This window comes from Numenius arquata, chromosome W, assembly GCF_964106895.1.
Source record: "Numenius arquata chromosome W, bNumArq3.hap1.1, whole genome shotgun sequence".
Classification (NCBI taxonomy): Eukaryota; Metazoa; Chordata; class Aves; order Charadriiformes; family Scolopacidae; genus Numenius; species Numenius arquata.
This window is the reverse complement of record NC_133615.1, coordinates 26853200-26878865: the sequence shown is the minus strand read 5'-3', so window position 1 is coordinate 26878865 and position 25666 is coordinate 26853200. Positions and strand designations below refer to the sequence as shown.

General features: G+C 39.8%; 1 protein-coding gene across 2 annotated transcripts; it reads left to right on the top strand.

The window, feature by feature from the left end:
* Positions 1-3525: 3525 nt before the first annotated feature.
* On the top strand, positions 3526-25058 carry LOC141476577 (heterogeneous nuclear ribonucleoprotein K). 2 transcript variants are annotated; one of them, XM_074165336.1, is made up of 16 exons: positions 3526-3628; positions 5382-5460; positions 5584-5663; positions 6559-6656; positions 8008-8064; positions 9516-9559; positions 10511-10583; positions 11164-11277; positions 12552-12680; positions 13184-13491; positions 13840-13894; positions 20320-20370; positions 22233-22254; positions 22329-22411; positions 22850-23019; positions 23857-25058. In XM_074165336.1, exons 3-16 carry the CDS (start codon positions 5615-5617, stop codon positions 23885-23887), a joined length of 1284 nt encoding a protein of 427 aa, XP_074021437.1. In that variant the 5' UTR covers positions 3526-3628; positions 5382-5460; positions 5584-5614; the 3' UTR covers positions 23888-25058. The 2 variants fall into 2 exon arrangements, with proteins under 2 accessions (XP_074021437.1, XP_074021436.1); XM_074165335.1 differs by having other exon boundaries at positions 3560-3628; positions 23796-25045.
* The last annotated feature ends 608 nt before the right edge of the window (positions 25059-25666 follow it).

Here is a 25666-nt window from a genome sequence, read left to right as displayed (position 1 = left end):
GATACACATTTGGCCATAGTGATACATGTGTTTATAACCCAGCAACTTCCTTCTTGTTGAATCAAAGTAGAGTCCTAAGGAAGCAACAGCTAGTTGTAATAATGTCATCTTAAAGTACCAATTAGGAATAATAAAGGATAAAGGATTTCCTAAAGGGTGTGCTGTATTGGTCCAGTCTAGGACCATTACTGTGATTTCACACTAGAAAAAATATATTTCAGGTCATATCAGAAGGAGACTTTTCACAGGAGTATAGAGCACTATTACATAGAACATTAAATATAACATTTGGAACAAAATATAAATCCTTATTTCTTAATATCTTTTGTGTGGGAATTTTTATTGTACTCCTTGAGGTGAATTAAATACACATTTGTGCTTAAAATATAAAGAACAAAATTAATGAACACTGCATTGGACAGAGTCCTACCACCATAAGCGATTCTACAAGGACTCTGCAAAGATGCATCATGAGCTGATTCCTTATATACACTTGCACCAGCACCAATCCCATTAGCGGTTGCATGAGGCATCTCAGCCCGGCCTTGGGTCCATCTCCCAGCCCAGCTCTACCAAAGGTGACCCCTGAGCGCTTGCATTCTAGGATGGCTACAAGACGATGCTGTGGCTGTTTCTTATCTCATCACCAGGGGAAACCACTCCCTTACAGGGAGTCGTTCTGTCTCTGGTATTCCTGCTTCCAGCCAGTTCAACCCCTTCTGCAGTTGGACCTTCTTGCCCTCCATGCCAGATCATTCCTTGATCACAAATTACAACTGCTGAGGAGTTACAATTTGAATTTCCCCTTCAGTTGCTATAATAATCTCAAGCATTTCTGTTTAGAATAAAATATTAATAACTTTAAGCTTTTCTTTGTAGGTAGTGATTTACAGTACAGTGTTTTTGAGTTATCTGGTGTCAAACAAACTTAAATGTATTTAACTGGGAAGAAAGGGTAAAAAGGACTTTAAAAAGTAAATATTATTTCTCATTTCTAATTCAATTCTATTCATTATCATCCTAGAAGGAACAGAGTGCTAGGAATAATGACAGCAAACTGAAGGTTAAGGGCAGCCTGACATTGCAACTCTTTTAATCGAACATAAGAGGTAGAAGTTTTCTACAACTCTGCTTCTCATATAAATGTATGTGTAGCAGACTTTTGTACCAGTGTGTCACTTTTTAATCTTTTGTCCTTGAGGAATTTTTCCCTGTTCACATCATGTTTCCTAACAGGGCAAATTGCAATGTGTTCCTGTCAGAATTTGACCTGTTTCTGCTTCTTAGCCTTCTCCTATGGCTGAACAAACCCAGTTCTTTCATTCTCTCCATGGAGTGACATATGCTCCAGCCCCATGACCACCCTGGCAGGCATCCACTGGACCTGCTCCATTATGTCAGTGGCTTTCTTGTAGCAGGGAGCCCAAAATGGAACACAGTACTCCACAAGCAGTCTCACATGTACTGAATACAGAAGAAGGATCACTTTCCTGGACCTGCCTGATACTCTCTAATAGAGCCCAGTATGTGGTTGGTTATCTTCATTGCAAGAGCACACTGCTGACTCATGTTGAACTTCTTGTCCACCAGGGCACACAGGTTTTATTCTATAAAGTTGCCTTCTAACTAGTCGGCCTCCAGCCACCCCACCACCACCTGCCCAGTCTGGTAGCTTCTCCCCTGCTTTCCCCTTATCCACACAGTCAGTAGTCTCTTTGTAGAAGGTAATCAGGTTGGTCAGGCATGACTTGCTCTTGCTAAACCCATACTGGCTGATCTTCCCAATCATCAGTGTCTCATTCACGTGCCTGGATAGGACTTCAACGAGGATTTGCTCTAACCTTCGCAGGGACTGAGGTCAGGCTGCCCAGTCTGTAGTTCTCTGGATCCTCCTCCTTGTCCTATTTGAAGATGGATATGACATTTCATAGAATCATAGAACGGTTGGAGTTGGAAGGGACCTTAAAGATGATCAAGTTCCAAGCCCCCTGCCATGGGCAAGGACACCTCAAGCCCCATCCAGCCTGGTCTTGAACACTTCCAGGGATGGAACATCCACAACTTCCCCTGGGCAACCTGTTCCAGTAGCTCAACTCAATGAGAAGCTCAAAATGAGCCGGCAGTGCATGCTGGCAGCCCAGAAAGCCAACCGCATCCTGAGCTGCATCAAGAGAAGCGTGGCCAGCAGGTCGAGGGAGGTGATTCTACCCCTCTACTCTGCTCTGGTGAGACCCCATCTGGAGTACTGCGTCCAGCTCTGGAGTCCTCAACACAGGAAGGACATGGACCTGTTGGAACGGGTCCAGCGGAGGGCCATGAAGATGATCAGAGGGATGGAGCACCTCCCCTATGAAGACAGGCTGAGAGAGCTGGGGTTGTTCAGCCTGGAGAAGAGAAGGCTCCAGGGAGACCTCATAGCAGCCTTTCAGTATCTGAAGGGAGCCTACAGGAGAGCCAGAGAGGGACTCTTTGTCAGGAAGTGTAGTGACAGGACAAGGGGTAATGGTTTTAAATCGGAAGAAGGGAGATTTAGATTAGATCTTAGGAAGAAATTCTTTACTGTGAGGGTGGTGAGGCACTGAAACAGGTATGATATGCCATATCAATGGTATTACAGTAAGAATCACCCAAACTAATGAAGGATGAACTTTGATGAAACCTAGTGAAGTGCAGCACTGATGGGACCAGAACTGGCTTCAGCAACTGGCACCCAGCAACTTCCTCGAGATCGACATCTTCAACCTCCAGAGCATGGGCATGGGTCACACCAGATACACTAGTCACGAGCTCTGGATATAGCATGCAACAATCCAACACCACTCTCCATCTCTCCTGCCCTGAGACGCTGTTCTAACAGACGCAGCCACAAACTGCAGTGGATAGCAATGGACGCTGAGGTGAGATGGCCCACCCCACCAGAGCCATATCAAGGACGGGGCACATACCTCCCTACTCCTCAAACAGGCTGATTGAGGCTGACCCCGAGCCCCTTCCCTCGCACCCTACTTTGAGCCGAACCACTTCACACTTATCCAGGGCAGGGGCGGTGCCGAACGAGCGGGCAGAACCAGCAGGGCAGCCCACCTCCCATCACCCTAGCTGCAGGTGGGAAGAAAGAAGAGAATACGCTTGCTCTCTGTGCACAGCCTCCAAAAACCCCGCGCAACCCAACAGCCAATAGGAGGTATGAAGCCACGCGCGCCTTTAAGCATCGCAAGAAGCCTGCTCCACCCCCTCTTGCTGGGGAACAAGCACAGGGCGGCGTTTTCGCAGACGCCATTTTTTCCCCCAAAAAAACCTGAGGTCACCCTCGCTCTCATTTACCGCCTTCCGTTGTCGTTGTCTCTTCTCGTGGCTCCTTTCAAGCAGGTAAAACAGACAAACAAACAAACAGCCTAGGCACACTGTGGCTGTGCACGGCGGATCGCGTTACTCTCCTCGTGATACCCAGGCCCGTCTCGCCGTGGTCCACACGGAGGGCGGGGCGAACTAGAGGCCATCCCTGCCCTGACGGGCAGCTGCTTTACCCAACGGAGCTGCAGTGGGGCCCCACTGTGGGGAGGAGAGGAGGTGGCGGGGCTAGTCGCCTGGTGGTGCCGGTGGATGTGTGTGTTGATGGTGGGTGCAGGTAAGCGCGGCTCGCGCGCGTAGCTGATGAAGGTGAGGATGGGATGTTGCGCGCGCTGGGGGGGGAAGAGCTAAGCCGGGCTGAGGGAAGTGGAGCTGTTGATCTCGCTCTTCTTCGTGCTACTGTGTGACACAGTAATGTGGGAGGCCTGAGTCACCGCCGGGCCCCAGGATTTTTGTGGGCTCCTGCAGAGACAGCGCTGCTTCCCCGCTGGCGGGGCGGCGGAATTGGGTAGGTACGGGGACTGCTATGGGGGGCCGGGAATGACTCCTCCTTAACTAACGTGGAGTGGCTTGGAGCAACCTGCGGGCCCAAGGGGCTCCACCTGTCCCGAGGGAAGGGCGAAAAGTGTAATCTGTGTCTCTGCCGGCAGCCGTTGCGCTGCGGCGACTTTAGCGCGGGCACGGCGGCCCAACCGATGCGGCTCCGGAACGGCGATGGGATACAGGCCGGCTGCGCTAGCGGGTACGAGCTAAGGCTGGGGGAGCGGCTGCTGCCGCCTTCCTGCGCCTACCCTGGGTAGCTGTGCATGGGGCGAGTTTTTGGGAATTATGGCGGGCAGCGAGGAAGAGGAGGGAGGGCGCTATCGGATGCGGCCTGTACGGATGCGGCCGTGCCAAACCGATTGGGGAGCGCTCTGCAGCAGGGCCTGCTTTTAGGGGCGATCGCGGCGATAGCGTTCTTCTCGTGGTGGGGCTGTTGCGTTCTGTTGGCCCCGCTTGAGCTCGGGTGAGGGCCGCCGAGTGCCTCCTTTGTGTCTCCCTGGGCAGAGTGGGGGGGAAATCTTGTGACCGCGTGGTGGTGGTTTTTCGGCTCCCGGCTCCGCCTAGCAGTGGGTAGGCGCCATTACAGCGGCCGCCATTTCTGCTGGTCCCCGCCACCGCGGAGGTGAGTCTCGGGCTGCAAGGGTTATGTAACGCCGTCGCCACCTCCTTCCCCTCCCCCGGGAGCGAGCTGGGCTTCCGAGCGCTCTGCGGCGGTGATGACGGGCGGGCTGGCTGTGGAAGCCGTGCGAGGGGTAAAGGTGAACGTCAGCCCGAGGGGACCGTAGCGCCGCTTGCGCATGGGCTGCGGAAGGGGAGGCGTCTAGGCGGGAAGAAGGGCCGTTCGTCCCAGAGGGAGCGAGGTAGAGACGCGTCGGCATCTCCTAGCCCTTTACTCGCGTCCGTGGCTGCTTTATCCTTTCGACGTTTTTAAAAACATTGCGTTAGCTAGTCCCGCAAACTCGATTTACACAACAGAGTATATTGAGAGTATCTTGTCCTGAACACTATATTACACTCCTTCCCCCCGCAGCTCTAAAATTTTTGGGAGCGTCGTAAATAGAAGAGGGTTTGGAAGGGTCACCGTTTGAACCTGGTGACGTTTCTCTTCCCGCCCCCCCCGCCGCGCTCTGGCAACGTCCGTTTGAAACTTGGCTATTTGGGCGGCGCTTTTCCATTAGCTCAAATTAGGGGCCTGGAAACGCTAGCATGTGCTGGGAAGGCGGTCTGTCAGCAGCAGCTGTAAAAGAGCACATGCCTACCGGCAGTGCTTGCTGTTAGCCTGCACAAACAGGGTAACTGTTAGAAATTAACAGATGATTGAAAGGATGCTTTAAAAACGTAAATATACCCAACTTTTTCTTCGTGGATATGTAAGTGTCAACAGTTCGTTCAGGCTATGGAAGTTGGGCAATAAAATCCAAGGGGGAAAAATAGCATTCTTTGTTCACCTGTAAGTGAACAGAGCCTGATCTATGCTGTTTTCATAGGCTTCTGAAGCAGTAGGCTGTTGGGTTTTGATCCCTCCCAGAACACTTGAGTTTTGCTCTGCAAGCATATATAAAACCGGTAAGTTCTAAAAGCAAGCATCTCTTTTTTTGTTTTTCCCTTTAGTATGATGTACAGTTTGCTCCCCCCCCCCCCCCCCCCCCCAAAATAGGTGTACTAGCTTTTTTTTTTATTCTGCAACAGGGTTTATCTGCACACCTAAGAATAAAAGGTAATGGAGACTGAACAACAGGAGGAGACCTTTACCAACACAGAGACAAATGGTAATTTTTTTGAAGGGCTATTTTATTTTATTTTATTTGGGGGGGAAAGAACCTTTAAGTCTCAGTGTTTCTAACTATTTTGGAATGCTTAAACTGTATCAAATGTTTGTATTGGCAGTATTTTTTGCATTTTTAAGTGTCCCCGTATGGTTTTATATGGTTTCTGTATCATGAATACATAATTTTTCCTTGGGAGTATTTTAGATGTGACATAAGTAACTAAAAGTTCTAACTAAGGATTTGAAAATATTTGATAGCTAAATACTCAGTACTTGTCTGGACAGTGTGATCATGTAAAAATACTGTCAGCCATATCTATTACTGTATTTTATTTATTGCAGTTGTTACTTTGAAGGAATGTGTGTATATATATGTGTGAAATAATATCTTTAAATATTAGCTAAACAAAAAGCTTTTTTGAACATAATTAGTAAAGAAGTGTTAGGGCATTAGTATTGAGTTGATTCATGCCAGTTTTTCAAAGCTATTTGAAATACTGCTTTCCTGTTGTTCCACCAGTATGTCAGTATTGGACAAACTACTTTTGATCTTTTGGACTTAGGCTTTCCCAATTGTAAAAGAAGTACTAGGTAGGTGATGCAGCACTGCTTTAAACAACATGTAAATTTTTCACTAAGTTTGCAAAATTCTGATTTCAACTGTAGTTCATAGATTTGGACTGAGTTCAATAATTAATTGATATGTAGGCTGATGAAGTAAAAAAATCTGTTTCTGTGCTATAGATACTCAGGGTAGATGTCAGAAGTTAGCATTGGGCTAATAGGAGGGAATGCTTCATTAGGAATACAGTGCATAAGCTTGCTATACAACTTGATTGTGACTTAGAAAGTTAAATATATGTTTGTGGTTTTCCCCCCTATGGACCTGTCTGCAGGCAAACGTCCTGCAGAAGATATGGAAGAAGAACAGGCCTTCAAAAGATCTCGGAATACAGATGAGATGGTTGAATTACGCATCTTGCTTCAAAGCAAAGTATGCTTTTTCAGTATCGCTATCTTCCTGCTTATACCATTGCTTGAGACAGGGGTGACAAAGTGTAGGTTGTGGTATATGTTTAGAAAGAACGTGTGCTTTATTTAAAATAAAATAACTTATTGGGAATATTTGTAAGTATGCATGAATGATAGTAGAAGTGTATTGCAATTTTTTTTCAAGGATGAGTCTTTAATGATCTATGGGACTTCTGATTTAAAAAAAATGTACTTATTGAAAAAATAAAACAATAGAAATTATAAGCCACTTATGTTTAAATGGAACGTGATTACGTTTCCAGGTGAATGACTGTATTAGTCTTTAGAAAGCAAGCAGTTTAGAGAATGATCAGCTTATGATTGTAAATTAAATATGAGAGGCAAAATGAGGACTTCCTCAGGATCTTAGTAATTTTCCTAGATTTAGTAAATCTGTATGTATCAACAGGAGGAAATATGGGAGTAATGTTTCAGGGATTGCAATCGCTTCATTGACTAGTATAAATTGTCACAGTAAAATTGCTATTTGTGAATCTCCTTTAGTGTTTCCAGTCATTACAGATGTTTGCATTGTCTGAAGTAACTCAGTCTTTTGTGTCGGAGCGGGGGAATGTTACCTTAACTCTGCGTGGCATTTCTGATGAATAGTCAAGTTATGTGGAGTGATGCAAAATGTTTGTGGTGCTGTTAGCATTGTGTATGAACTGCATAATATAAGCAATAATTTTGCATGTAGTTCTTGAAATAGCCTGGTAAAAATGTAGTTTTACAGTTGCCCCTCTTAAATATCTGAGTTTATTCCTGTTGATTTTTAGCAAATGGAGATTAGTGATTGTTTATATTTGCTTTGCATTCTTCAGGCTGTACCTACCTGAGTGGTCAGTTGAGTTACATAGGTTTAAACCAGAAGTAGTATTTGAAATTATTAAATGCTTGGAGTGCAAAAGGGAAACTTGCAAGCATATTAAAAAAAAATAATAATGAAATAAATCGGGAAAATCCTTGACCTACATAACATGTATGGAATCCCATAAGGTATTTTTAAAGCCATACTCTAACTATGGAGATGGTTTTAACACAGGCAGCATTGTCTAGAAACTTAAATTTGAAATAATATTATTGAGTATTTTTATCTCTTTCCAAAGTTCAGTGGTAAGAGCTGTTTTGAACTTTTTTCCTCCATATCAGTTTGTTTTGAATTAATTTGAACCTTTCAAAAGCAAAACAAGCCCCACCCTATCCCTAAATCCCACAAGGTAATGCAGAAATAGATATATTGTTCTTAGTCTTCAGTTCAAAAATGTAGTCTGTGCTGTATTAGCATAACATAGCTTCTGAAAACTATTTTCCAGAATGCTGGAGCAGTGATTGGAAAAGGCGGCAAAAATATTAAGGCACTTCGTACAGATGTGAGTATATATGAGTTTGAATTAATATAACGCCAATTCTTTCAGAGCATTACATTGAAAACTTGATTGCATACATTTCTAAAAATTGATAAATTCAAATCTAGACAACAATAATCTAATTATAAGCCATTTATAATGATTGTTAGAGGAGATAACTTTAGTTTCTCCGTTTGTGTTGTAACTAAAACCCAGCTTGAGTTATGTTGGGAGGAGAGGTTTATATTAAACCTCTTTGCTTTCAAACACGGTTCCTCTAAATTGCACACTTCAAATGAGTTAACATCTTTAATTAGTAATATTGGCAAAGCTTAAAACCCTTAACTGTACCATTTCCCATACGTGTGAATCAATTATAGTCCTGTTGAAAACTATGGCAGGTAGCTGGCTTAACCCAGTGATAGAGGAATTCTTTAATTTCCTTTAAAACCCATAATGGTCCATCTGTTCTTACTTAAACAGCTTGGACATAAAGCACAAAAATATTCCTGTTAAGCTTGCATGATTTAAATATGGATATAGAACAGTAAAGAAACATTTTATTCTGTTACTTGGAAGCATTTTTAAATGGTCGTGACTTATTTACCTATTCATATTTTATAGTGGGTTGACTCTTGTGATTAGACACATGTTCAGCATAAATGTTATGTATTTATAAAACTTGGCAATGCTTCTTAAATTCCAGTTGTTTACGCTCCTGTACTTAGCATCAGCTACAATTTCAGCAATTTTTTCAAGCAAGACTGTGTTCAACACAATATTTGCTAATATATCATTACAGAATCAGTTCCATCTAAGTTCATAAACTGTAGCAACTAGAATTGAGGATTAAGCTGAAATGGTCAGGAATCATACATACACTTGCTAACTTTGGCAGCTAGTGTGTTTGTTTTAAGTAAATAAATACATCACCTAAGTCCAGATAATTTAATTGGTCTGGAATACTAACTTTCCCTACTTGCCCAAGGTTTCAGTAATATGGATCTCAACACTTCTTGTGTCTACATTCATGAGCCAGCCTGCTACTGAAACATCATTATGTTAAAAGTAAAAAGTAGTTTAGTCAGATAAAATAACTCATTAAGATCCATACTGTTAAGCCACAGTCGATGTAGCAATCCATTATTGTGTTAGTCTTCAGAAGAACTTAAGCTTGCTTCATTAACTGAGAGTAATGAGTATAGTTTGTATTAAATTAAAATTTATTGCTTTTCCCCCCTTTTCCCTCTCCTTGTTTTTTTGGCCATATATCTCCGTTACCCATGTACTGGATCGACTTGCCCCTGCGTTGCCCACCATGACGTTGGCCCATCCGCCCCTGAACGCCCATGTGAAAACCCTGGTTGGCTATGCCCAAAAATGTGCTCGTTGCCAAACGGGTACCATACTTGACAACTTCTGATTGAATACCCATGCCCAATGCCAACATCCACGAACGCCAATGACCAATGCAGTACAATGCAAGTGTTTCAGTCCCAGACAGCAGTGGCCCCGAGCGGTATGTCCCAACAGTTTATGCCTCACTGCCTGATTAGAAAGAGAGAAATGTATTTTATTACCTGCCTTTTATATAATTAAATAGTATCCCCTTATAGACCATGTATTGTTTTTTTTTTTTTTTTAAAGTTTTCTGTCTTTTTTTCCCCATTAAGTCTTTTTGTCACTGAACTTTTACGTGAGTTGGCCACCCGAACAATCCACTAATTTTATTTCAACGGAAGGAGCACAGCTTCAAGTGTTACATATTCACTGCATTATAAATCAAATTGTTTCAAGAGTCTCTTGCTCTGTCTTTGTGGCCCACCCTGCTCCCCTCCCCAACGTTGTCTGTTCATAATTATTTCTGATGAAATACTAACTCTAGTTCACTTTCTGTCACTTCTCATTTGTGTTACACTTTTGTTTGGGGGGGGTGGGTGGGTTTTTTTTGTTTTGTTTTGTTTTGTTTTTTTCCTTGTATTTATATTCCTTTTTTTTGCAGAGGTCATTACTAATCTAATTTCTAATTAGTCTCTCAACCTTACTCCAGATCTAACGTTGACCACTTTCATATCCCCAGTCTTTCTACAAGAAGGTGTGCCAGTTCTACCAATGTAATGGCAAGGGTATACTAAATTAGTGGTGATGGGGAACGTGAATATTCACTTCTACTTTCAGTTATGCGTCAATTTCTTGCCCACTTAATCTAAGCCCTTCCAAAAGCTCTCGCTTGCTCACTCTCTGCAAGACCTACCTAGTCTTAAATTCATCATGCGTATATATTGGTCATAAACAAAGATGCATGTGTTGAAAATCCAGTGAACAGGTTTACTTTAAATGGGGAATATTAATTGTAAGTTCTTTTGTGTAGTCAATCTTGGTAGAATTTTGTGTATGACTATAAATACTAAATTTACTTCTACTACTTTTTCACCTTCTCCATGTTTTCTGTGACTATGGCTTCTAACAGCATCTTGAGTATAAGTGCAGATACAGAGACGATTGGAGAAATCTTGAAGAAGATTATCCCTACTTTAGAAGAGGTATGTCTATTAGGTTTGGGTTTTTTTTCAGGGGTATAAATTTAGATTTTTAAAACAAGATAATTCTAGATGATTATGTGCTGTTTTTAATATGTTAAATTAGAAAAGAAAACCTATCTTTTTTTGAAAGGAGGCCTATAGCTCTCAAACTACGTTGGCTTTTTTTTTGGTAGAGGATAGAGACAATCTCTTCTTAGAAAATTAATATTTGGAACAGCCTCCTCCTATTCAAAACACCTGTCTCCCAACTTGTTTAGTCCCCAATTTGAAGTAGCTGTACTGTAATTTCCATCCTGCCTTGGCTTTGTAAGCGTGTTGTGCTCTTTTGATATCTTAAAATTTTATACAATAATAATAAAGGAAATAAGGAAAACTAATTTGACCACCTCATGTTGAGGCAAAGTACTTAAATAGGTGTGGTTCTATTGTAGCAAATACAGTGTTACAGTTCAGCAGCAAATTAGGTCATACTATATTGTTTGGAGAAAAACCTTAACAAAAAAACAAAATTAGCATTTTGGTTTTTCAATTATTTTTTCCCCTGACTGACATTCTTTCCTTGTATGCATCTTACTTGCAGTATCAACACTACAAAGGTAGCGACTTTGACTGTGAATTAAGACTTCTAATTCACCAAAGTCTAGCAGGAGGAATTATTGGTGTCAAGGGTGCTAAAATCAAAGAACTCAGAGAGGTACTGTTTCCTATTCTTTTCAAATTCTGCTTTTATTCTATAAATAAATTTTTTGTGTTCATAAGCAGTGAGTGTAGGCATCATCTCTGCAATAATTCCTTCAGAACATATTTCATGCATGATTTCTATGTTCTGAGATCAGTTACTTATTACAACTTTCTTGCAAAAAGTCAGAAATAAAGTGGCTGTTGATGAATAGAGCATATGACTTCTTGTAAAGCTTTTAAGCATATTAGCAGTAATCTTTATAAATAAAGGTTACTTTTTAAAATTGAAATGCCATTCATCACTCCTAGAATGAACTGCTGAATAGACTATATTGGTGGTGTTGGACATGGAAAATGGTTTAGTGTGGATGTACTTCCATAAACTCTAATGATGATCATTTATTAAATGCTTGAATATTGCTATAAAAAGGTGGTATGGGGGTGGGTTGGTTTTGGGTCTTTTTGTTGTGAGTTTGTTTTTTGTTTAGGTTGTTGGTGGTTTGGGTTTTTTGTTTGCTTTTGGGTGGGTTGTGTTGTGTTTTTTTTTAAGTTCCGCTCCCTTGAAGTCCATGGTTTCCTTTGTGAACAATCCTTCCTTGTGAAGGAATGAGGATTTGTTCTAAAAAGCTAGTGATCTCTGTGAATCTAGGGTGTTGTTTTCTATCCTTTCCTGGCATTGTGTCAAAGGCCAGTTTAGGTGTATTTGTGTGGACTGAGGAAAGGCAAGATGACCAGACATAATCCTGGCAACATTGCTGTCTTGCATCCAAAGCGTGTTTTTATGACATATGAAGGCTTATATAACCTATAAGATTATAATGGATATGTGGTCCTTGTGCTAATATTTGAATAAATGACCATGTAGATGAGCCGTAATTGAAAGATTTTAAAAATTGAACTTTTTTCCTCTTCATTAGCATTTCATACAAACTGATGTCATTGCAGGTCTTAAAGATATAATATTCTAAGATATTTTTATATCTTGTTGTTGTTTATATCTTATTTTTGTTATTATTTCTATGTTATGTTTTTGTTGCTATTTGTTATTTTTATGTTATATTGTTGTTTATATCTTAATTTTTATATCATTGTTGTAAGAGTTCAGAAGCAAGCATCCACTTAAAATGACCGGAAGTTTGATGGTCTGGTTTGATTGTTTCTTTAAAAAATGTTTTAGTGTGTGTCTTACCCATTTTGTTTTCAATAAGTTTATAAAATTGTTTAAAATATTTCTATTTGAAGATTTTTGGGGGTTTTTTTTGTTTTTTTTCTTCTCCTCTTCGACAGAACACTCAGACCACCATTAAGCTCTTCCAAGAGTGTTGTCCTCATTCCACTGATAGAGTGGTGCTTATTGGTGGAAAACCTGATAGAGTTGTGGAATGTATCAAGATTATCTTGGATCTTATCTCTGAGGTAATGTATCTTAAACTTATTATTCTTTCATTGTTATTCATGAAAGTTGGGGTGATTTGGATGGAAAATTATATATTTCCATTTTGTTTTGAATTCAGTGCCTCTTACTTCTCCAGTAACAAAATAAGCATCCTTTGAAATTTTTTCCTGTTTTCTAGAATTGGGATGTACTTTATTGGAGAGGGAAGCTGGTTTTGGTACCAATGGACTGTTAGTCATGCTTAACATATCAATAAAATAAGAAATTTTAAATTGGGGAGGAAGTGAGACAAATGTACGTGCCACCCATCAGTGGCGGTCATTTCTCTATCATAGTTAAGTTCTTAGGAAGTATTTCACCATCCCTGCCTTTATCAGCATTGTGAAATCAAGAACATATTCAGAATGCATAAATTCATATTTATACATTTAATATAGTAATTTAATGAACTATAATAATTGTAACAGTCAGTGCTAACCAAGGGGGAGGGGTCGTGGTGTTTTTGTTTTTTTGTGTGTCTTAGTCTCCAATTAAAGGACGGGCCCAGCCTTATGATCCCAATTTCTATGATGAAACATATGACTATGGTGGCTTCACAATGATGTTTGATGATAGAAGGGGACGTCCAGTAGGCTTTCCAATGCGTGGAAGAGGAGGCTTTGATCGAATGCCTCCTGGTCGTGGTGGACGACCTATGCCTCCATCAAGAAGAGATTATGATGATATGAGCCCTCGCAGAGGACCTCCACCACCACCTCCAGGTCGTGGGGGCAGAGGTGGTAGCAGAGCTCGTAATCTTCCTCTTCCTCCTCCACCACCTCCTCGTGGCGGGTGAGCTGTTGTATAAATGCATTGTATAAAACTCAAGTTGAGTAAAATTTGCTGAATTGTGCTCATGTTTCCAGGACTTGTTTCACATTCCGTGTTGGTAGTGATTGTGCAGGATTGAGTGTGCATTGCACCAGAGAATTTCAAAAAGTATTTGAATTTAACTATTTCTGCAGCGTAGCAGTCTCTCAGGGCTATAGTCAGTAGTTCTGTAACTTTATTTTAGGTTATTCAGAACTTGGCTAAAGCATTCAGAAATTCATAGTTGTGTGCAAATCATGAAAAGTTGAATTATAATATATAAACTAATTTATAATATGAGTCATGTGTTGCTGCTTTTTCTCATTTTAGAGATCTTATGTCTTATGACCGAAGGGGTAGACCTGGAGACCGCTATGATGGAATGGTAGGAGTTAAAATTCATATTTTTTTTGTTTAGTAAATACAGATAGCACTTTGAATATCTGAGGAATCTGTTCTTGAATACATATATTTGTGTGGGGCATGTATGCTTCTGATAAACTTTGATATCACCAAAATGTTTTGGCCATACAAATGGTGCCCCCAAGACGACAACTGCGGTGTAAAGGGTATTTGGGAAATGATCTGTGTGGTTTTGGTTTGTGGGGTTTTTTTGTTTGGTTGGTTATTTTCCCTACCTGCCATCAACAATGGAATAGAAAGTTGGTAGAGCACAGTCCCTTTGGGTTTTATTACACGGACCTTCTTTTAGACTTTTTAATCAGGATGACAGAAATAGGAATTGGGAGGCTTTTCAGATCAGAACAATGTTTTCCAACGGATGTTAGCAGAATTTAAGAGAACGTGAATAATATCTATAAAGAACTCTAGCTGGTCTGGCAGATGATTACTTTTTCAAATCCAATCTTGTCATTATGCTGATTTCTATGTCTGCAAAAGAAATCTACTGTAATTCTAAATGTTTTGGAGCCAGGGCCGCTGATAAGTTGAATTTCATTCAACCGTGTTGGGGGGTGGGGAGAATTGTCCTCAAACCAGGACAAAAAGGCTTAAAGATACTCTTCCATGTTGTACTCTGAAATGTGACTTCATGGTAGTCATTTACTGTTGTATTACTTTTCCTGGGAAGAGAAATCATAGGCATCTGAGAGGTAAATCTCTGGTTAACGACTCTTTTTTTTTTTTTTTTTTTTTTTTTTTTTTTCCCCCCTCTGTTTCTGTTTGGCACATTCCTTAAGATTTTTTTTTTTTTTAATTTTTTCTTTTAACTGAATAGAAGAGAAAAAAATGAAGAGGAGCTATGAAATGGGTTACCTAAGTGAGACTTACACGTTGCCTCCTTCTGGGAGGAAGAGGCAATTACTTCCAGTAATACATACTGGAAGTACATATTACAAGAATGTCCAAATTGGGACACCAGGAGCCTAGCAGAAATTTTGAAAGGAAAGACTTGCACTTAAAATTACCAAAAAACAAACCAAAAAAAACCCCACCCCCCAAAAAACCCAGACCCAAAAACTCCAAGTTGTCTATGCTACTCTGGATCTAGAAGAATTTGTGAACTATACCTCTAAGATCCCTTATGTTTTCAATTTTTGTGTTTTCGTATTTGAAGCTGGTAAAACTGGTGTCAGGGCATATAAACAGCAGCCTGCCCTTCCTTAGGTATCTGGTTGAACGCAATCTTCAGCTTGGACAATAGTGTTCTGTTCCATTCCATTTAGAATAGAAAAATCTATTTGAACTCTTATTTAGTCTGACTGATCAGGTTGACCTTGGTTTTCTTGACATGAGTTTCTACAAATAAGTGGGAGTCGTCTCTGCTCATTTTTCATGTTCTGAAAAGCAATTTTATTTCCTCTTCACAGTGAAACTGCTCATGGCTTTGGCTGCTTTATGCACAAGTTTCAGAGCCTGCCTACAATGAGGACTTTCTGACACAGACCGTATTTCTAGTTTTAGCTAGCCATAATCCCAGTATCCTTAATTGTATAAGCAGATAAGAAGTCTTTCCATGGATTGTAAGGCTGAAGCTGGAAGTGTCATGCCAGAAATGTAAGGTCTTTTTGAGCTACTATGTTTAGCAAAACATTTAAGCTTAGAGTAAACCAACATCGTTGTGGTTTGTGAAGTAGTGCTTGGGAACGGCTACTTTCAGAGAGCAGGAATGCCATTTTACATTAATACATTAAAAGGCAAGAATAGATTCTTTTTTCAGACCAACATCTTGGAGATGGTGAATCTACAGAAATCTTCATTTTCTGCCAGTTCTGTTCTCTGCTAAAGGAGGAAAAATTCAGTAGTTAAAGACGTGTAAGATGGTGAACCAAGACTCAGTGGTGAAACTTGAATTTTTTGAGATGTGACAATACTGACAGCCTTGTAAATTCTAAGATGGGAGGAAAAAAATAATTTGGATTTTTTTTTTTAATATACATAATATCTATTCTGAGGTATTTTACTGAAAGACACCCGCATTGTTTCTCTTACTAGAGGTATATATTTTAGGCTGTAACTATTCCAAAACAAATGCCTATGGACCATAATGGGTATTTTGATAGCTGATGAATGCGTTTCCACTATTTTTTAACACCTCCATCCCCATGGGTGCTTTAGATAGACAAATGTACAAAAACATACTGGGGGGGGGGAATAAGGTGGAGAAGTGCATATAATGCATCCCTAAGAGCAAAAAATGGGGCAAGGGAAGCAGGAGACCTGTGTGGTTGATCAGGGAGCTTCTGAAAAAGCTCAAGTGGAAGAAGGAAGTTTATACCGAGTGGAAGAAGGGACTGACCACTTGGGAAGATTTCAGCCCTGCATACTCATAACAGTATTCTTGTAACGAGGAAAGCCAAGGCCTCCTTGGAATTAAACCTGGCAAGGTATGTCAAGGTCAACAAGAAGGGTTTCTTCAAGTATATCTGAGGCAAAAGGAAAAGTAGAGAAAATGTGGGCCTGCTGTTGAATGAGACAGGTGCCATGGTGACAGAGGATGCAGAGAAGGCGGAGTTGCTGAATGCCGCCTTTGCTTCAGTCTTTACTACTCAGGCCAGCCCTCAGGAGTCCCAGACTTTGGAGATAACAGAGAAAGTCTGGATGAAGGAAGACTTCCCCTTGGTTGAGGAAGACCAAGTCAGGAACAGTTAAGTGAACTGGATATCCACAAGTCCATGGGTCCTGATGGGATGCACCCATGAGTGCTGAGGGAGCTGGCAGATGTCATTGCTGGGCAGCTCTCCGTCATCTTTGAAAGGTCCTGGAGAACAGGCAAGGTGCCTGAGGACTGGAGGAAAGCCAATGTCATCCCAGTCTTCAAGAAGGGCAAGAAGGAGGACCCGGGAAACTACAGGCCGGTCAGCTTCACCTCCATCCCTGGAAAGATGATGGAACACCTCATTCTGGGCGTCATCTCAAAGCATCTGGAGGAAAAGAAAGCTATCAGAAGTAGTCAACATGGATTCACCAAGGGGAAGTCATGTCTGACTAACCTGATAGCCTTCTATGATGGCATGACTGGATGGATAGATGAGGGGAGGGCAGTGGATGTTGTCTACCTTGGCTTCATCAAGGCTTTTGACAGTCTCCCACAGCATCCTCATAGGTAAGCTTAGGAAGTGTGGGTTAGATGAGTGGACAGTGAGGTGGATTGAAAACTGGCTGAAAGACAGAGCTCAGAGGGTCGTGGTTAGTGGCACAGAATCTAGTTGGAGGTCCGTAACAAGTGGTGTTCCCCAGGGCTCATTACTGGGTCCAGTCCTCTTCAATATATTCCTCAATGACCTGGATGAAGGGATGGAATGTACCCCCAGCAAGTTTGCTGATGACACAAAACTGGGAGGGGTGACTGACACACCAGAAGGCTGTGCCACCATACTGCGAGACCTGGACAGGCTGGAGAGTTGGGCAGAGAGGAACCTGATGAAGTTCAACAAGGGCAAGTGTAGGGTGCTGCACCTGGGGAGGAATAACCCCATGCACCAGTACAGGTTGGGGGCTGACCTGCTGGAGAGCACCTCTGAGGAAAAAGATATGGGAGTCCTGGTGGACAACAGGATGACCATGGGGCAGCAATGTGCCCTTGTGGCCAAGGCAGCCAATGGCATCCTGGGGCGCATCAGGAAGAGTGTGGCCAGCAGGTGGAGGGAGGTTATCCTGCCCCTCTACTCTGCCCTGGTGAGGCCCCACCTGGAGTACTGTGTCCGGTTCTGGGCTCCCCAGTTCAAGAAGGACAGGGAACTGCTGGAGAGGTAGTCCTCTGCTGTACCAAAGACGATTAGGGGTCTGGAGCATCTCTCTCAAGAGGAAAGGCTGAGGGACTTGGGTCTTTTTAGTCTGGAGAAGAGAAGACTGAGGGGGGATCTGATCAATGCCTATAAATACTTAAAGGGTGGGTGTCAAGAGGATGGGGCCGTTCTTTTTTCAGTGGTGCCCAGTGACAGGACAAGAGGAAATGGGCACAAACTTGAACATAAGGAGTTCCATCTAAACATGAGGAGGAACTTCTTTGAGGGTGGCAGAGCATTGGAACAGGCTGCCCAGAGAGGTGATGGAGTCTCCGTCTCTGGAGACATTCAAAACCCTCTTGGACACATTCCTGTGCAACCTGCTCTAGGTGGACCTGCTTTGGCAGGGGGGTTGGACTAGATGATCTCCGGAGGTCCCTTCCAACCCCATATCATTCTGTGATATCATTCAAATGATTCCTACTTCTTGATATTTCTTACCATTATATATATATATATATATGTGTATGTATGTATATACATGTGTCTGTATTAGCACTTCAGTAAAGGTACATACTTTTAATATTTTTTAGTGTATTTCATGTTTAAGAGATTTTACATTAAGGAGCATTTAAAAAAATCAGTGAAGGAAAGATGTTTGAAGATGTTTGACACATCTTATTTTTCTATATAAATACTAAAAGAAATTAAAAAAATTCACTCTTCTGGGCCAATCCTTTAAAAATATGGGCAAGTTACAATAAGGAATTTGCCATTGGTTAGGGTTGCATGCATATTCTTTCATTAGATGTAAAAGTCAATAAATTCTTATTAATACTATGCCCTTTGTCTTATCCAGTCAGCGTTTCATTTAGTTTTGATTTCATTTCCATTGGTTACCAGTAGTAGCTAGGACAAGTGAGTCTGTAGAAAAGAAAATTCTGTTATATATCTTAAGTTATTATGCACCTAGTATTTTAGGAACTGCTTTTAAATGAGCATATATATTTTAATGTGTTGTTCGTGTTGTATTGTTAAAGAAGAAGCCGCTACCCAAGAATTCACACGCCATTCAAGGAGTTGCATGCACTCCACCTGAATCTTTAACTGCTAGGACCAGGGTCCCTTCATGGCAGGCGACCCCAGTGGGTGGACAGGTGCCCTTTTCGACTACATATGCACACACTCTCTCTCTCTCTGGCACACTCCCTCCTTCAGGTTTGACCCTGAGTTTCCTGCAGCAGAGTCTCAGGCATTGGATTTTATAAAAATAATTAATTTATTTGAAAGGTACAGCAGCAAGGTCAGCCTGGGCTGGGTGCCCCCAAAAAGGGAGGGACCTCAAACAAAGAAATCCCTGGGCAATTATACCCTTGCAATCTATATACCCGCCTCTCATGTGCTGTTCATGCATCTTTTAGTCCAATGGTGGTTTTTAGTCTGGGATCTTCTAATACCTTATTGGATTCTTTTTCTGTGTCCAGGCAGGCCATTGACTGCTCTTATCTTGTTGATTTGCAGTCTCTGCTGAGGGTTGTAGCCTCCTTATCTCCTGGTTTACTCTTCTTGTGCGCCCGCGACTGCTGGCAGGATAAGGGCAACTGAAGAGTCCCAAACTTAGGGAAAACATTACCAAAATATCAGTGTGTTATCAATGTTTTACTTATACTAAAAGACTAAACACAGCACTGTACCAGCTGCTAGGAAAATTACTAAGAAAATTAACTATTGCAGTCTAAAGGTTTCAGCAAATCTAGCTACTCATGCTAAGTAAAGCTAAGCGAACAGCATAAATCACACCATATTATAACCCTAAGTAATTTATTCTAATTAAAACGTATTTAAGTTAAACAACTAATATTTCTCAAGTGTAGCATGTTTTAACCCGGCAAAGGTCTTTGCCTTAATAGTAATTTAAAGTGGATTCTACAAATTATATTTTTATAATTGTTTGTTGATATTTTTTTTCCACAATGTTTGTAGAATTCTGAAGGAAACAAATGCTATATATCACATTAAAAAAAAAATTGGATTTCCATATAATTAGGCAGTAGTAGATTGTTAGTTTAGCTATTGGCTATATGAGGTATATGGAAATGAATTAATAAAATATGAGAAGCCACGTCCTTCCTGCTTGACCTGCTATTGACATAGATATATCAATGACAGTTACTTGTTTTATTAAATGCCTTCTCTGGGGGATTTTTATGCATGAGAGAAATAGAAGGCTTTGGTATCTGAGAATAATATCTTTTAGTATATAGTACAGTTTTATTACTCAAAGGCGTTTTAAAAAAAAAAAAGACAACAGTGTTCCAACTTTGCTCTCTCCTTAGCTGTCTGATGTTCTTTGTAAGAGGAAAATCTGTTTACACCAAAGAAACAAGGAAGAAAGACATGTGACCAGTTGCAGTTCCCTTGTAGTGAAAGTAAAAGGGAGCGAATCTTGTAACTGGTCTATATCATGTACTTTTGAGTCTTTGTAGTAGTTGAAGTACTGCAGAAAAATGTTTCTCTATATTGGTATGTATGTGTTTGCTTGCCAAGTTACCTATAAGCCTTCATGACATGGACTTATTTGGATTAATTTCCTCTTATCCTCCTATTATGTTGTGCTTGGAAGATGATGCAGTGTCACGTGGATGCCTGTGATGACATGCAACCACCAGAGTTGGTGAGTGTGCTCATGCTTTTATTTGACTGGTTTAATAGTTGATTTTTGAGAAAAATCATTTGAATTGCTTAAGTGATAACTAGAATTTGAGACTGAATGTAGTTGGTGGCAGCTTGCACCTATTGAAAAATCCCTAAAGCTATCCTTCTAACTCAGGTTATTGGCAGTTTATGTCCTGAACAGCGAATCTTATACAGGCAGTATGCAGCAGCACAGCCAAGCGAGAGAAGCTTTATTGCCTTTTTTGTACCCTATTTTAGTCTTCTAAGCTGTGACTTTCACTGTAACTCTTGCTTTTCAACACCCTGTATGTGCATCTGTTTAGGAATATGTTTTATGTTAACTTCATTATGTTGTGTTTTCTCCTGTTTCAAACAAGGAATGTTAAAAATAATTCTTTACTTATAGTTATGGATAAACTATTATGCATTACCTATCCATATATTTAAAGTATTCAATTTGATTTGTGTTTATCAAACTTTTTACTCTTAGGGGGTTTAGGAAGAGGAAAGTTCAAAGGGTGTCAGTGAGCGTTTATGCTGTCTAGAAGATGGCAAAGTGCTGCCAAATATTAAATGTTTGTTCCTAGCTTACATAAATACTGCAGTTATAATTACTCATCTGATGTCAAATTAATTTACTGTCTTGTAGTCTGGGGAGGAGAAGCAGCAGAAAGGGACAAGAAAAGGGCTGTTTATTAAAACAAGTTAGCCCAAAAAAGGGATTCCCTGTGCAAAATATTAGCAGAAATAGGTGAAAGAGTATGTATGTGGAATACGCAGCTCTGATCAGCCTCTGAATTAAGTACTAAGCAGTGTCCTTCATTCTTTTGTATTTTGCACTCTACTGCAAGCTCTATTATGTTGTATTATGGTCTGTATTGCTGAGCAACATGATTACATAACAAAGGTTGCTTAGAAACAGATGATCAGCTGAACAATTTTTTTCTGAATAGTTTCCATTTTGATGTAGATCCAAAAAGCTAGCAAGTAAATAGTTTCTTGAAAAAAGTTGTTGCATTTCAACTTCTGCAAACAAATAATTCACAAACATTCCTGTATTTCAGTGATATAAGTTGAATTCTAGAGAAGTGTGCACATCTATTCTCTGCTTCTACAGGAAGATGTTAAAATGGGTGTTTGTGCATTTAGAAGGCATTAGATCAAATTAAGCACTTGATATCAAGTACCAGTCTACAAATCTTGAAAATAAAAGCAGTCAGGACTGCTGCATCCAATCAGTACAGTGATTTGGATCTGGTATATAGTAGTTTTAGCAGAACAGCAGTAATTAGTGTCATGATTGTCCCTTCTATGATAGAAAAGATTGTAGCATAGTCTGAATGGAGAGGCCAATTATAAAGTTATTAGAGTTGACTTGTTTTTTCCTCAAGATATAGATGGAGTAGGAGGGTTGACAGTTACCAGGTAAACATCTTGTCCCAAACTGAGACTTTAATTTCTCCTAAGCTGTATAGGTAGTAGTAATAAGGCTGAACCCTGATGTTTTAATTTGAATGTTACTTTAGTCCAAGGGTCAGGAGTAGATCAGCATCAAGAGCTGTTTACCAGTTGAATTAATAAGGTTGCTTGGTAAACTGGTATGGCTGGATCTTGATGACTTTATTCTTAAAGGTTTTAACAGAGCAAACTAAGAGATTCTCATGAGATGTTCCCTCTTCCCTTTGTTCCTGGTCTGCCCTCTTCCCCAGTTTGCCTTTAATGACACATAGATTAAGGTTGTGGGTTAGGATTTTTGCATAAAACGGGTTCAAAGTTAACAATATGATACTTGAGATGAAAACATGTTAATGAATCATGACTATTTGCTATTTAAGGGTTTTCTTTCTCTTTTTCTTACAGTTTGAGGGTGGCTCTGGATATGGTAAGCTTTTATAGATAATTTTGACATGCACTTCATTTAGTCAGTAAGAGGCTTGATGCATGCGTTTAAATCAGACTATTCTTACACAGGGGGCCGTGGTTCATATGGAGATCTTGGTGGACCCATCATCACAACACAAGTAACAATTCCCAAAGATGTAAGTGAAGCTGACTTGCTTTCCACTTGTGTTTAAATAAATAAATAGAAAGTCACAGCCTTTTCTCAGACTAAGTAAATAAATCAAAAGTATTTGGGATGCTTGACAAGTACTTTTAATGTAAAGCAAGTGTTTCTAAATCACTGAATGTTTATTCTTAAGGATGTTTCTTTTGTCTTCACTCTAGAGATGTGCTGAACTATTTTTTTAAAATTGTTAATATTCAGTAATAGAGATGATCTACATAACTTGTTTTTACAAACAAGCATCTGGTTCTTCCAACTTTATCCCACCTGTGTTTATATAATAAATTTTTTGAGGCTGTAAAAGAGTTCCATTCTAACTCTTAAAATTAAATTGATGGAAGCTACTTGAACAGTACTGTGTTTTTGCAGAGAAAGTTAGATCAAAAAATAAATGCTTTATTTTCTCCCCTAGTTGGCAGGATCTATTATTGGAAAGGGAGGCCAGAGAATCAAACAAATACGTCATGAGTCAGGAGCTTCAATCAAAATTGATGAACCACTAGAAGGCTCAGAAGATCGAATAATAACAATTACGGGAACACAGGACCAGATACAAAATGCTCAATATTTACTGCAGAACAGGCAAGTTGAAGCTTAATGCTGTCCTTACTGTCAGTTTTAAACTGACTTTCCAACTACTACATTCTAAAGCTCTTCTCTGCAATATAGTTTTTAGAAGGCAGGATTTAAGTAACTATTGAACCTAGTTTCTCCAGTGGTAGTTCTGCCTTGATTATTTTCTTTTCTCTGTTCTAACTAAAATGAAGATTCCCTCAAAACTAATCTTGATGGAAGACACCTTAACCAAGCGATCCTCTCATTTCTCTGGTGAAAATTGCCTACTTGTAATAAATTACATAGAACCTGTAGAAAATATAGAAGATTTCAGTGGATGTTGGTCTAGTTCTGTGTGGAAGACTAGTGATTTTGTTGTTTTTAGATAACTTAACTGACAACAAATCACAGTCTGCCATATGGCACAGACCATGCCTCTACATACAGGACAAGTTGAAATCAATTGGTGCTGTTATGCAGCATTTCACACCTTGCTGGCATTACTTCCTGTTCTGCCAAAATATGAACCGTTATGGACTTAGTTTGCGTAGTCTTGCTTTAATAACGTTGGCTGTCATAGCATTTGTTAATGTTTAACTTGAATGTGTCTTTAGACTACTAATATTTAAATGTGCTTAAAATAATTCTATGCCTATAATTATTAGCCATTAATCTTTGAAAATTATTTACCTTTAAATGTATTGGGAATTTGTAGTTTAATCTTTAAGAATGCCATTGTGAATATTGATGCAAGATGTATGGTCAATCATTCTAATACATGCTTTTTTCTTTTTCTTTTATAGTGTGAAGCAGTATGCAGATGTTGAAGGATTCTAATGCAAGATTATTTTTTCTTTTTTATAGTGTGAAGCAGTATTCTGGAAAGTTTTTCTAAGACTAGTGAAGAACTGAAGGAGTCCTGCACCTTTTTTTTCTCTTTTTTTTTTTTTTTTTTTTTTTTTATATCTGCTTCTGTTTAAAAAGCCAACATTCCTCTGCTTCATAGGTGTTCTGCATTTGAGGTGTAGTGGAATCTGCTGTTCACCAGATGTAATGTTTTAGTTCATTACAAATATTTAGGGAAGGGAAAGGCCGCATAAGACTAACAATGAAATTTTGAAACAGCAGCAGAGTGAATTTTATTTTTGTTCGTTGTTGTTGGTAAATTGTAATGGTTTTTCTGTAACTATTGTGAACACCCTGCTTTATGTACACTGTAATTTTTTTTTTTTTTTTTTAGAGGGGAGAAGACTGGTCGTCCACATGTCCCTAGCATCCTTTGAGAGCAGTGTGCAGAACGTAATGCTCTTTTTTTTAAGATATATTTTATGATTTTAAAATAAATTTAGTGAACCTATTATTGATGATCATTTTTTTTATATACATAACGTAATATCTAAAATGGATACACCCTTTTTTTCCCCCCACAAGAAAATTGCGTCAATGACAGTTGCTGTTAACATTGCTCTTCTGCTTCTTTGATATAGATGGAGTTACATGTTTTTGGCAAATTAAAGACACAGTGTGAAAACAGTGGCTCAGCTTTGCTATTTGGGGAAAAAAAGTACAAAAATATTAATGCAAACATTGTGTGAAATTTGACCTTTTTTTTGCAAGTTTTTGGCCCTCTTTGCAATACATATATATATTGGTGACAGTATATAAATAAAATATTTTAAGTTTGTGATGCCACTGAGTTAACAGTGGGTTAAATACACCTGATTCTAGACAGCTTGCTTAATGCAAATAACAATGTTTAAAATAGCAATTGGTGTATCATTAATGAATGAATTGTAGCTTTCAGAGATTTCATTTGTGTCAGGTAGAAACTTTTATGAATTGATAAATTGGCAGTATCTACCTTGATTTTCATTGTATACAGAACTTAAAATTGTTTGGTTTCCCTGTTGTTTCTTGAATTCCATAGGAAATATTTGTGAGAAATAAAAATTTATAAAGAACTTCTGAATATTTCCTGTAATACCTTGGCATTTGTATTTATAGTTTACAAGTTTTAATTTCACTTCCTAAATAAAAAGAATTTTAAAAATGCAAAAGAACTTTGTAAATCTGAATGTGATTGATCCAGATTAAGTGGATTCTTTCACTTTGGGGGAGGGGTGTCTAGAACATTTTACTTTTTTTCATCTTTTTAAACCATATGAAGTAATTCCTGTCATAATAAGGAGCTACACTTACAATGTAATGGGAAAGGGCAAGGAGGTAAGAGGTGACCTCTTTAGCAGAGCTATGTTAATCCTTAGAAAATACCCCAAACCTGCTTTTCTCTAGGGCAACGAGTATGGCAGCTTTCCCAGCGAATAAACATACATGTAGAATTGACACTTCCTTGGGAAAGGCTGAACATAAGATATGGAGAAATCGGCAACCTAGAAAAAGGTGTCAGACAAAAAGCAAATGAATTAAGAAAAACATGGGAGCAGGATTTTTTTTTCCTAAGCACTTCTACATTGTGTATGTGCAGGTGGTTTGTGGGGTTGTTTTTAAAATATTTTAGGGAGGAGGTGTGTGAGGATGCAGGAACAACCACAAAGCCATGCATTAAAGGTAAAGAACAAATTTAATCTCGATACCTCATGGATCAGGGAACCTCTGAAGCAGCACCCAGGCAGAGGCATGCAAGCAGGGAATGCGGGCACCATGGAGCGAGAGA

Bases quoted from the DNA above. Each gene is read 5' to 3' on its own strand.
- LOC141476577 (XM_074165335.1), top strand. From the start codon at position 5,615: ATGGAGACTGAACAACAGGAGGAGACCTTTACCAACACAGAGACAAAT. The intron at 8,065-9,515 runs GTGAGTATATAT...TGACCAATGCAG, and splicing joins TTAAGGCACTTCGTACAGAT to TACAATGCAAGTGTTTCAGT. The intron at 13,492-13,839 runs GTGAGCTGTTGT...TTCTCATTTTAG, and splicing joins CCACCACCTCCTCGTGGCGG to AGATCTTATGTCTTATGACC.